The sequence below is a fragment of the Urocampus carinirostris genome, chromosome 20 (genome assembly GCF_059441175.1).
Source record: "Urocampus carinirostris isolate Australia breed hairy pipefish chromosome 20, RoL_Ucar_1.0, whole genome shotgun sequence".
Lineage (NCBI taxonomy): Eukaryota > Metazoa > Chordata > Actinopteri > Syngnathiformes > Syngnathidae > Urocampus > Urocampus carinirostris.
In genome coordinates, this window is record NC_142368.1 from 25050432 (window position 1) to 25064171 (window position 13740).

The 13740-nt window shown below is 37.9% G+C and overlaps 1 protein-coding gene across 1 annotated transcript; it reads right to left on the reverse strand.

Annotated features, from left to right (window-relative positions):
* Positions 1 to 2580: 2580 nt before the first annotated feature.
* Positions 2581 to 7277, reverse strand: LOC148346706 (uncharacterized). Its single transcript, XM_088324428.1, has 4 exons — positions 7024 to 7277; positions 3099 to 3332; positions 2787 to 2865; positions 2581 to 2683 (listed from the first exon to the last, which is right to left on the reverse strand). The coding sequence occupies exons 1-3, from the start codon at positions 7136 to 7138 to the stop codon at positions 2813 to 2815; spliced, it is 402 nt and encodes a 133-aa protein (XP_088180554.1). The 5' UTR covers positions 7139 to 7277; the 3' UTR covers positions 2581 to 2683; positions 2787 to 2812.
* Positions 7278 to 13740: the final 6463 nt, after the last annotated feature.

Here is a 13740-nt window from a genome sequence, read left to right on the forward strand (position 1 = left end):
ACGTAATTGGCAGCCATTTTGCTGCAAATGCGACACTTTGAAAAACATTTCTTATGCATACAATTAAAAATGATAATTCACACAAAAAAACAGAAAAAAATAGAACATTGTGAAAAAACATGTTTCACTGTAATGTATTTTTATGCATTTTTTTTTCCTTGTTTTCTTTTTTACTCTTCGTGTTTATGCGTTTTGTTTTGGCCCAATGTAGTCAACCACATAATTTTTTGTGGCCCGTAAGACATTGCTTGGAGAAGCACAAGAAAAAAATTAGCCAAATGATGACTTGCAGCTTTAAATATGTCCACTGGATGTCGCCAAAGCCAGGCACCACTTACAAAGCACCCACTTTAGTTGTATTTGCTGACTACTGTTAATCAACTAGAGAACATTGAGGAAACCCACCTCGATAATATTTTACATAAAATAAGTCAAGGACACGCTTTGTAAGGCATTACGAAAAAAACAAAAAAACAACAACAACAACAAAAAATAGTACCTGGGTGTCGTTGCAGAAGTTTAAAAATGCGTCAGCTTTCATATCTATTAAAGAAAGCTAACAGCAAAGTTCCCATACTCAGGTAGACATTTGAATAAAAAAATAAAAATCCAAAGTAGATTTTTTAAATCATTAAATCAATCCTCTAAATTAGTGTTTGTAAGCTATTTTTAGCACTTTCTGTCTGCACGAGTTTCCAAGATTTAAACTGCAGTGGAAATGAATTCAATTGTTTCCTTTTTTTATATAAATGCACAGTTAATAAACACTGGGTAGTTGGTTTGTTGGTTGGAACCATTAACAACTAGGGTTGTAGGGGGAACCGTTTCCTGTGGGGTGATTTGGGCAACTACAGCCTGGTGGCACCCATACCTCTCCAGGCCAACATGTTTCCGCCCAATCTCGAAACGAAGACCTTTCGCGTGATGGGCACTACAGGAGATTAAATCATAGTGAAAGAATATTCTGAGGAAAAACAATATTGATAATCATTTATTAAATAATTAACACTTAATACATTGGGGAGAAAAGAAAAGTGCCGACCACTTCATGAAAATAGAGTACCATAAATGCAAAAAAAAACAAAACTCATCACCTTTCAGGAATTTATTTCTTTAGACTATTCCTGGTGGCTACACGCTGTAAATCAGATGTATTTGCAAAGCTCTATTCACACACCGAAATGCCACTCAGTGCTTTATAAACATTCAACAAAACAAATAATAAAACACACCCTAATTTATATATATGAATATGTAAATGTGCAATGCCTGAAAACAATAGTATTGGTTGTCATTTAAGTTTTATATTTTGCAGGCATATTTCTGGACCACGATTATGAAGAAAACAATGTTAGAGGAGCTGTTCTTTTTTCAGAATTTTATTGAGGTACACTTTTAATATTCAAGCTTTGAGAGGAAATACAATACAATCTTATTCTGTTATTTACTTAGCAGATCTTCAGAATAAAAGGCAAATAACATATATTTTTTGGTTATTTAGCACAATGGTATTCCATTACCTCTTTGTATCAGAGCGTATAACCCCTACAAAAAAAGTACAAGTACATGCAATTGTAGTTATCTTATTTTTGAAACACCGGAGAAAATGGAGAACATATATTACTATTTAATATACTGTATTCAAATGCATTTACAGGTTAGCATGCCAGATTGTAGCAGCCACACTAATTTTAGTCTGTACCTCAGAAGCTCATTATTGTGACATTTTTAATACAAGGTCGAATTGAAAAAGGGGAAATGATTTATTGTAAGTACAAAAACGAGATGGTGTCAAGCTTTAGTCACCATCGTTTCTTCACACTTGTGACTCCCAGCTGTCGTCTTACTTGAAAATCTTTGACCACAAAATGAGCAGGAGAAAGGTTTTTCACCAGTGTGCTTTTTAGTGTGAACATTTAAAGTGACCTTGAGAGCAAACTTCTGACCACAAACAGAGCACCCAAAAGGTTTCTCACCAGTGTGTCTTCTCATGTGTCCATCCAAGGTTACCTTGCGAACAAATTTTTGACCACAAACAGAACAGGCAAAACGTTTCTCACCAGTGTGTGTTCTTGTGTGTACTTGTAAGCCTCCCCTTTGAGCAAATCTTTGACCGCAAATGGAGCAGGCAAACGATTGTTCACCATTGTGTGTTTTTGTGTGTGATTTTAAGACACGCTTGTGTGTAAATTTCTGACCACAAACTGTACAGGGGAACGGTTTCTCCCCAGTGTGTATTAATGTGTGATTCTGTAAATGTTCCTTCCGAGCAAATGTTTTACCACAAACCGAGCAGGCAAAAGGTTTCTCACCAGTATGCGTTATCGTGTGCATTTGTAAGCTTCCCATTCGAGCAAATTTTTGACCACAAAAAGAGCACTCAAAAGGTTTCTCACCAGTGTGTGTTCTTGTGTGTACAGTTAAGTGTACTTTGTGAACAAATTTTTTACCACAAAGGGTGCAGGAAAAAGCTTTTTCACTAGAATGTATTCTTGAATGAAGTTTTAGATATTCCTTCCTGGCAAAATATTTACCACAAACTGAGCATGGAAAAGGTTTGTCACCATTGTGGGTTTTTCTGTGAATCGTCAAGGCTCCACTTTGAGAATATCTTTTGCCACAAACTGAGCAGGCAAAAGGTTTCTCACCAGTATGTGTTCTCGCGTGTATTGCCAGGGCTCCCCTGTTGGAAAATTTGTAACCACAAAGAGAACAGACAAAAGGTTTCTCACCCGTGTGTGTTTTTGTGTGTATATTCAAGCCGCTTTGTTGAGTGAATCTTTTACCACAAACAGTGCAGGAAAAAGGCTTCTCACCAGTGTGGATTCTGTTGTGCGCCTTTAAGCCGCCCTTGTAGGCAAACCTCTGACCACAAACAGAGCAGACAAAGGGTTTCTCACCAGTGTGGACCGTCAGATGGCGTTTCAAAAAAGACGGGCATTGAAATACTTTTCCACAGTGAGAACATTTCCAGCGTTTGCTGCCAGTGCCAAAATTCGGGGAACTTTCCGACTGCTGGTCATCTGTATTATTAGAATGTGTTGTGTCGCCATCATCTGACAGTGGAGCCAAATAGCTGTTTGCTAGCAACCATTCACCTTTCTTATCGTCGTTTTCGGTCTTAATTTGTTGACTGCAGCCGCGGCTCGGAAGCTCTTGAGGTCTTTTTTCTTCATTTTGACCTTGATATTCAGAGGTCAAATCGCCGTCAGTCACGAGTACCTCTGTGATTTCGCCTTCGTCTTTAACATGTTGTAGCAGCTGCTCTTTCTCTTTAACGTTGGTTAACATTGGATGCTGCCAACCCGGAGGAAGGTATTTTTCACTGACGTCTGAAGGACAGAAGGACACAGTTTTTGAAAACGTAGACTGGCTACCGAATTTAACATGATGAGTTTTCGCCGAAACGTTACTAATCCAAATTACAAGTGTGATTGGGGCCTTGCAGTTCTGTAAAAACCCTTTCATGGCCAAATGTAAGCACTTTTTAAGGATTTTCAAAACCAATTTTCCAAATTTTACAGTAGCTGGAGTGCCATGTCTAATTTTGTTGCATACAATGTTTCACAACGTTGATATCAATGACAATTCTAAATTGTACCATTAAAATAAAAAATCCAATGTGAATCAAACTTTAACCTGGTTGTTTGAGGTCACAGCATGCTGTCTGTAGAAAATAAAAAAAACAGAAAATTAGAAAAATCATAAGCCAAATATTGAACTAGCAGCTATAATTCACTGAATGGGGCATAGAATAAGTAACTGAGTTTCTGTGCTCCATTTCATTGATGTTTGCTGCTAGGTTGTATCAAACTCGCTTGTTCTTTTTCTTGCCAACAGCACTTGATGGCATAAAACTGTAAGAGAAAGGAAAGTCCGTTCTTCTAAACATCTATATGAACCTAAAGCGTGTCTGTGTCATTTTGAAGCAACACTTGATTTAATTTTATTCGATAAATGCGGGGTCTATCGAGTCAGAATGCCGAGAAACATGGAAACAATTTCAGGCATTTACAAGCATGTTTAAAACCTTGAAAACACAACATTGAATTTAAGTATTTCCAAAGCACCCATTTGAACTTTGGGTTCTACAGTAAATATTTTCACACTTTTTAAATAAAAAAATAAAACAGATTTTATAGGTTTGACCTGTTCATATATTAGCTAAAACTACAAGACCAAATGGAAGAAACACATTTACACTTTAGTTCCGCCCTTCCTTTTTTTTTACCGATATATTACGTGTAGAGGCCAAAATAAATGTACTCATACACTGCAATACATTCTACTTTTCTATTTTGTAGGAAATTATACTTCTTTTTGCCTATACTTGCATAATGTTTTATGGATAGGGTTAGTCCCCATCGGGACAGAAAACACTCATTAGTTCTGGATAGAGCGGCATACCTTGAGTCATTTTGTCTTAGTTGGAAAATTACAAGGTCGGAGGTTCTATGTACTTGGTTTTGAAGAAATTAAAAGAGAGCTTTTACTTCTGCACATGTTCAAATTAAAGACCGGTTGCGAGACTAGACAAGTAAAAAAAGTGCTTCCATTTCTGGGCTTGTGGTTACAGACAGCTCCTCTGTGTACTTCACAAAAGCATTGTCAAAATAGTGGGCGAGCGTTTTTATGAGAAATAAGCGAGATACGAAATTGACCTAGCCTTGGAGAGTGGACAGTACCTACAAAATTCTGACCCTTGGCTGGAATTTTTGCACGTGGTCTGGCAGGACTCCAGACCTCCCCCTCAGCAAAACAATTATCACGTGGAACACACAGGAAGCATATACTTCATTAAAATACATGGATGGTTATACAGTGCAATATTACAAATAAGTAAATTAAATGATCAAAAATAATAATGTGATAATGAAATTATTCAAACGGCAGGTACAGTACTGAACTTACATAAATATGACTATATAAACAGTGATGCATTGCAATATTCTAACAAAACCTAAAAAAATGACATTGAAAATAGGAAACTGTTTGGTTCATCGTTTTGTCATTGATTGCAGCGATGTGGATTTATGCAAGGTGTTTTTAATCCATGAGTTTTCCCTTGTGAATTCATCATTTATTTGCACGGTTTCGTAACTTCAATCTGATGAGTTAATCAAAGCAAGGCGGCAGGATATCGGAAGAACAAGGCGCCGATCCAAGAAGGGATTTCCGGGTGGAAAAAAATACACATTTCAGTTTTTTTTTCAAATATGAAAATTAGCATTGTTATGAGAGTTATGTATTTTTGCCCAGTATTCAAATCAATATTTCTTTTTCCTGCATTTATATAGGACTTTTCAAGTCAATGACTTCCCAAAGCGCTTTACAATGTGCTCCACATTTCCCAATAGCGGACTTGTATTGCAGCCATGTAAGACGCTAACCTGCTTATTGTGGGTATTAGGGGCTCAGTGTCTTACCCAAGGACACTTCGATATGTAACACAGACGAGTCGGGATTCCAACTGGGATCCCTTGAATACGAGCGCTCTACCTCCTGAGCTACTGCCGCCTCCTAGATGAAAGTTTTTAGGTACCACTTAGAGGCACTAAATATTATACAATGTCCTATTAAGGACTTTCAAAGGCAATTTTTAAATTTCTCCAGTGACAAAATCAGGTGTGAATCATGTATTTTGCAGATCCACAAATATTTCTATGATTTACATATGTGATTTAATCCTGCGTGTGCATTTATTAAGACAATATGATTTTTAGATCTTGAACAAATCGTGAATGTTTTTGTGAATCTGAACAATACGTGTGTAAATATTTTCAAGACAAATCTCTCGCAGTTCAGGTTTTTGGTAAAATGACGGTAAAGTGTAGCTTACATTTTTAGTGCAGGAAGTTCTACACGCTAAAATTTATAACTGGGAAAAGTTACCTTAAATTTTGGGCATGGCCCATAATAAATGTCCATAGGACAATGCCATACAAACTAATGCCAGCTGCAGTAATCACGAAGGAAAAAGAAATGCAATGGCAAGGCAAATTTGGCATCATTTTAAGCAGACTTGTTGTGATGGCAACAAATTCAAACACTTACAAGCACTTCGGCCAAAAATCAAGCACTTTTAAATATTTGAAAACAAAACACTTTCATGGATTTCAAGCAGCCGTATGATAACCGAAAAAAAAAATCACGCCTACCCTTTTAACGTGGATTGCCATATCTGTTTTGCCAAGCAAAAATAGCAAAAGTACAAAGCATGATGGGTAATCGGAAACTAATCTTCTGTATTGTTAACTATTTTACATTTTTTAAACAATTTTACAACAACAGTAGATCAACATCTAGATCTTTTAAGAATATTTTTTTCAGAAATGTTACTCAAGAAGCAACACCTACAGTATTTAACCTAGCCATACTTGAATGGTGTCGACAGATGTACATGAAGTATACATGTCCCCATAACCTTTTTAAAATTTATTTCTACATCATAAATAATTCAATTTACCTGTCAGAAAGTGGTCAGAAAAAACACAAACACAGTCAAGCTTTGGCAAATTCGACCGGTTGATAGCAGCCAGCCACATTCGTCTTTGCCGTTCACTTTTTTTTCTGATCTTCAATCCCCTGATGGTAAACACACTTCGGAAGTCTAAAGAAGCCCTTCACACCCTTTTCCCCTCGGCTACAACAGCCAACAATAACGCACGTATTCGGCATTACAATGTAGAATCTAACTGGTTCGCTGAACAATAACAATGAAGTGAAAAGCTTTGTGGACTTCCAAAATGGCCGCACGCAATGCATTGTGGGTAATCTTAGGACCTCGAGGCACTCTATAGTCGAAAAGAGGGTTATCTTTTGTTCAATCAGCTTCAACACTTTAAGTTGTACGTCGGAAACCCATCTATATTATCGCCTCCCGTTTTAGGACGGAGGGATGTCCATTAATGACGATTTCGGTCTAACCTTAAGAACTTTGTACACTTTTCCTAAATTATACTACACATAAAAAATACAAAAATGTTCATGTGCAAGATATGAATTGGCAAACAAGTGACGAACCTGCTCTGTTCAACAGAACTCGAAGCTCTTTGTACAACGAATGACGTTTTCGCTCGCTCTCGTCTTTTTCTCCAAATAGAATCACGTCATACTCGACTTTCGTTCTTGTGCACATTTTCACTCTACCATATTCAAACACGTTTCCTTTGTCAAACAAATAGCTTAAGAAATAGGCGTAATAAAGCAATGCGTGTTGAATAAACAACAGTAGGAGTTCAGCAGGAAAATGGAGGAGTTTGAGCTGACACTGTGACGTCACTCGTCTGGTGTTATGACGCCGTCGTTGATTGGATTTACAAAATAGCCAATCACAGAAAGTATTACTGTTGAGGAATTCAACATTGGAGAATTTGTCGGTTCGATAGATAAGTAAGATAAGGGAACAGATAAACAGAAGCCAGCGTTGGAGGAAGAGACCTTTATTGCAACGAAGGTTCTCTCAGCGAACAGTTTACAAGACAATGGTTTTAAAGCAGTAGTGACGTTTACGCTTGATTGAATACACCCCAAAAGGCGGTCCCGTATCCCGAATGAGTACGTGACTGTTCCTTGCACGCCGTCTGAGTACGTGACCGTTCCTTGCACGCCGTCTGGCAACGGTATCTTCAAGGTTACGCGACCTTTTACCCACAAGCAAGTCCTCCTATGTTTCTACATGTGTGCAAGTGCAAATGCAAGTGTATTTGCCACAACATAATCCCCCCTTTTTTTTTTTTTTCCTTTGAATGGAAATTAAAATTGAAAAGGAATACAGAGTAGTGGCAAATTATTACCAATCACAGATATCAATACAGGACAGATTTTACGCGAATCGAAAATAAAATAAAATTCTGGCGGTCAGCCTGCTGTGATTACTCTAACTTTCATTGTTCATGTTTCATTAAATAAAAAAGAAAAAACCCCTAACACTCCAAACATCTGACCTATGCACTAACCCCCCCTTCATTTATCTTTATCCGTACATACTGTATTATACACGTGGACCGTCGACGGTTGATCGGTACGTGATAAAGGTAAATGAATAATTAAACTGATAAGTGATAACAAATTTTGGTAACAGCCGTCGATACATTTCAAGATGAGTGGATAGTGATACAGCATATACATCGGCCTTTGGCCTGACCCCTGTGAACAATTTGAAGACCATGCACTGTCGTATTCGTCAACGGGTGTCGTGAAGTCAGATGTTGGAGTGAGTGTTATCCCAGCAGGCATCACGCTCAGTTTCCATGCAGCCAAAAACCCGGAAGCGACGATGACCATCCCAGGCAGCAGCTTGTTCCCCGGCAGTGTGACATACCAACAAAAGAATCACAAGTAGAAACCAATATATTTGTTGCTGTTATTCCTAGTGCTACTTGATATTGTTATTAGTGTAGATTATCATTTGTGTCTCTTTCCGCAGATGCTCCATTATTTAATGTAATGTAGACTGACTATTAACGTTGCCAAATAAAATTCAAGGTTTTGAATTTAGTTGAGTCATCTGTCCTCCCTCAGGAATAGGCTTCGATATTTAATCACTAACTGTGCTCATTGAGCTTCTTGCCACCCTAGTATTAGCCACTACTGTCATTTGTTCTCCAAAAGTCTTAAGAATTCCTCTTTTAAGAATAGGTATGGCACAGAAACACAACAAATACATAATTATTACGATAGTTAGTACGAAAATTTCCCCCCTTCGCTAACATACTACCCCAGTACCCAAATGTAGACGAGAACCAATCAAAAGAGATACTGTTCTTTTCAGTATTTACTGTCACTTCATTGCTCAACTCACTGACATAACAGTCAGTGCTTTTGTGAAGCTTCCTGCTTCGGATGAATTTAAAGGTATATACGTACAGCCTTCCTCCTTTATCATATGACACACCTATACTGGCTAAAAGAAAATCGAAGGCCTGATGATTCTGCCAGGCCATCCTAGACGTCTCATGTAATTGCTCTCCTACTGCACTAAAGGCCTCGTTAATGTAATTAATAAACGTTGTTGGTTGTAATAAATGTAGTTAATCCATTTTGCGTTCTTATTCTGAGTTATCCAGATAAACACCGATTCTAATCCAGACCCTATTTCATTGCTAGCTATAAATTACTCTGGAATTACTCTCGGTTGTCCGATGTTATTTAGCCATACCCGTCCACATACATATGTTTTCTTTACTCCGGCCAATTGTCAACAAAAATAAGTCATTTAATTACTTTTTCCCCTTCTTTTTATTTTTTCCTTTTACTAACTTTTATCTTTCTGTATTTGTAACTTCATCCATTTTCTACATAATTTTCCCTTCTCCTACTCCCTCTAACACATGCTTTTTAGCCCACTAGTTTAATGGGAAATTGACATATAATTACTCACTTAATCCTTCAATTTATTTATTTATTTTTTCCAAACCAATTAAATCTACTATCCTAGCTTCACCTACTTCATTTGAAAACGACGTGCATTGATCTACAACGATTCATCTTACTCATTTGTATTCCATTCAATGAATATTTCCTCCATATTCAATGAAAAGAAAGTATTTACTCACGCTTTTCCACTATTCTCGTACAACAATGCTTTACATTCTCAAATTACTCCATTTAATTCACTCAATTGGATTTTTCCTCATCTTCACATTCCTCTATTTTCCAATTTTTAACTGAAAACGAAACATTTTTATTCATTTTCTGTCACTATTCCATCTTTCTATGGTGTGGTTCTGGCATTACCTCCATGAATCTGAAATAACTCAAACATAATTTTTCTAAACTTACCACTCCTCAATTTATCGTTGTCCAATCGAAAAAACAGAAAAAATTTGGACCGTAAAAAATATTTATTGGAACCCCTTAGGCCCCTATGCGTTATGTTGTATACCCTTAGCGTCAAACACTGATTTCCCAAAAAACGAACATTTTCGATTCCTGACGCGATGTGCTCTCGGTTCCCCCCAAAAACAATATTTTTAAACGGTCTTACTGTTGATAACAAAACGTTTCTGTCGTTGCATTGTGCACTTAAATTCGCTTCCTTTTTCTCCTTTGTTAAAAAACGCACGCGCTCTCGTCCGCGGCATTTTTCCTTCGTATTTTTCTACTTTTTTCTTTTCAGTTACGTGGGCCGCTTAAACGCTAGTACAAACAAACATATAAGACGAGAAAAAAGAGAATATAGGACAGGATACAAACATTTACACATTGAACAAACATAAAACATATGACAAGACAAATGGCCCACAAAAATTTAAGTTGTTTAGTCAAATTAAGTCAGTGCACATTGAGACCATGCGCCTACACAACTACCGAGTTAGGGTTACGGTTTTCCTCTTCTACACAATTTCCCGAATTTTACGTACTGGCCGTGCACTCATTTTTGGCTGTCGGCGTTGTAACCTCACTCTTTAGTGCTGTCGCCGTGGGTGTAGGTTTCTCTGGACTTTGGTGTGTCGGAACCTTTCTTGCCTGTATCGTCACATTAAGGTTTAGCCTATCATTATTATTTAGTATTATTATTCAGCATATTATTAACTTTAGTCTGTACTGTCGTTAACATATATGGTTTCTGGTAGTCCGTCGGCACTCCGACTGGTTGCACGTTTCTCTGACTCATCCCATGATACCCGGAATTTCAGTAATTCAAACTTGTCTTCTATCGCAAATTGCACTATTTATACACGTCCTTCTACTCAATCAAGGAAGCAAGGCTTAGGGCGCTCTGAGAAGAGGGATGACTGAGAATGGGCGCCAAGAGTGGACTGAGAGTGTGATCGTGGCTACTGTGTTGTGCTGCGCAGAGACGATTCAGTTTTATTAAGACGACAGCAGTATGTGTGTGTGTGTGTGTGTGTGTCGTCGTATCGATACTAATAACTACAAGGAGTGGAATGGAACTATGACGACTATAACATGAAACCAAACGAGACGTCACGCTCTATAGAGAATTTACCAACCTATTTCATCATCGCCTACAATCAGCTTAAAATTTTTCCAACATTCTGCTTCTTAAAAGAACCTAAAAAAAAAATCAGTCATTAAAAGCGCAATTAACCACCAGTCTATCGTCCCAAAAACAATTGTTTTAAGTCAATGGTGGGCAAACTTTTGTCGTCACGGCCCGGGGACACATCCAATTTTTCTCATTTACAATTATGATGTTGTATGTCATTATATTTAATTCCTGTTTATTTATTTTGTGTAATGGTTGCACATCAAACTGAAATATTAGCGTTTGTTCCTTGTTATTTTTCCATTGTTCCTTACAAAACCGCTCCCCAGTTCCCAAAGGTACGACGGTGATCGTTTGGGTACACCATTTTTCAGATCTTTCCACAAACACTATTTATGTCTGGACTTGGGCTTGGCTATTCTAACACATTTATATTGTTAGTTTTAAAACATAGAATTTTAGATTTTGTTTACGTACGAACCCCTACTGAACACCAGCATACCTTCAGGGCAATTGCAGTTGACTCAACAAGGTCCGTTTGCTTTCGGAACGGACTAATCCCGTTTCAATCCAATTGATTCAAATTGATAATGTGTTTCGATTTACAATTGTTTCATCATTCCATATTTACCGCTAGAACCAATTAAACGTATAAGTAGAGGTACAACTGTGTTATTGTAGTTGTGCAAGTATTTAGTATTTCTGTCATGTCCAGCATGGTCGCTGTGGCGACCGTCTAATTTGCATGTGTCCTTCTTAAGGGCTTGCCTGTTCTGAGTAAAAGCCTGTTTTATGAGTATTCCTAGTTTGAGTTCCTGTTTGCCTGTAAGCCTGTTTTTGTTTTGTTTTGTCCCTGTGTGTTGGACAATTTTGCTAAATAAAGTAACTGGTCGTTACGCGATTGAATTCAGGTCCGCTCTGCACTTAACTCAACCATTCCTGCAGTAGTATCTTATAACATTTACTAAATAAGATTAAATAAGATTTTCGAAGTTGGTTGTAGTACACTTGAGGCTATATTTTTGCAGGATTTCTTTAGCAGCGCTAGTATTAATGCTGTTGTAGTTTTGTGGCAGTATTCTTGCAGAATTTCTGTAGTTGGTCTTTTTAGAATTATAGCCGTACCATATACTATGTCCTGGTTTTCAAGCTCTATATTCCGTTTTCTAGTAATTTCATAAAATTTCTGTAGTAGGATTTAAATTAACCCTAGAGGTTTAATTCTGACCCAATTGTGGAAAAATGTATCTGATAATGTTACTTCCGGCGCCGTCACGAATGGCAGCCGCTCCAGCAGCTTCCGTGTTATTTTCGCTACCTTTGTGATTTATTTATTTGTTTATTTATTTTACTTACTTTATCAGTGCCTTGCAACACTTGGATTACTTTCTATCCTATGGATATGATTTCCAACTCGCAAAAACACGTACATTAAACAACACCACCTTCATTGGACATTACCGAATCTTACTGCATTATGTGTTCTGTGTAGCACTATTTAGTAACTCTATATAACATGCTAAAGTGGGCATTTGCACGTCACACTGGGTATTTGTGAATTTCCCTCAGGGGATGAATAAAGTATCTATCTAGCATTTCGTATGCGGTCAAGGGCACATACACGCACAATCGGGACAGTGCATGTATACGCGTAAGCTACCGTGTTTCCCCCATTATAAGGCCCAGCTTTTTATGAGAAATGAAATTCAACCTTGTCAACAAATTGCCTAGAAGCCCAACTTTTTTGTTTTCTAACAACCGCTTCTGGGACAGCGAATTTGTTTCCCACATCGTTTCATCTAATGAAAATCTCTAACATTTTCACTCTCTCCGATGTTTCTATGTTGTACACATTTTTGTTCAAAAATGAATGTGTAATAAATGGCAAAACCTCTTATTACTAGGGTGTCTTACTGCGCATGATAATGTTGGTGTGAATGTTCCATCATTCACTGTTCATCTAACCTCAGTTAGTGTTCCGACAATTCGCATATTAATTTAGGAGGAATCGACAAATTATAATTATAAAACAAGCCCCAACATGACGGTAGCTGATGTGATCACCAATAACTCAGAAGATATTTTTTGTACTAAAAGTAAAGATTAAAGGACCAGTTTGTTCGACCATATTGACACGGCTAGTATACCATTAAATTACCAATTAATGGCTAGAAATCCAATAAATACCCATTAATTGGCCTTGCCGCAAAAAATTAATTTTAATTTTTCCGCACTTAAATATTAATCTTTTTCCAAAAATCAATTAATGATGACCCCTGGATGGCAGCGTGAGCCCTCGACCTGGACTGCGGCCAGCGTTGCCCTCACGACGGTGTACGGTCCCTCACGCCTCGGATGGTTCCTCTTTCGTCGACCTTGATGTACACGAGATCCCCTGGGACGTCTTTTCAAATGGTTGTTCGACCTTGGACTCCTGTCTCTTAACCAGCTAGTAGATGACAGCCGTCAATTGTCACATTCAGTCTCTCAGTTCAGTTTGTAGTGTTTTGTAGTTGCTCAAGTGGCCCAGATGCGGTGCTGGTCTGCCTGTTACAGGGATATGATTTGACCAAAGTGAAATTACCTGAAAATTAGGTGGGGGTCTGGGGGGCGCGGGCCCCCAACTGGGTCCAGGGCAGTGCCCCGGTGGGGGGACTAGTGGGGCGAAGTCCCCCCCGAAGCTCATGGGTTTTCCGTGTTTTTAAAGTACTTTCAATGCATTCAGATGACAAAGAAATAGACAAAACAACAGCATCAATTTTCAATGTATCTTCCCATATAAAATT

What these genes read in the sequence shown, in the direction of transcription:
- LOC148346706 (XM_088324428.1), bottom strand. Translation starts at nt 7,138, where the DNA reads ATGTGCACAAGAACGAAAGTCGAGTATGACGTGATTCTATTTGGAGAA. An exon ending in AGTTCTGTTGAACAGAGCAG is followed by an intron (nt 3,333 to 7,023) that starts GTTCGTCACTTG and finishes TCTGTCCTTCAG; the next exon opens with ACGTCAGTGAAAAATACCTT. An exon ending in CGAAAACGACGATAAGAAAG is followed by an intron (nt 2,866 to 3,098) that starts GTGAATGGTTGC and finishes GTTTGTGGTCAG; the next exon opens with AGGTTTGCCTACAAGGGCGG.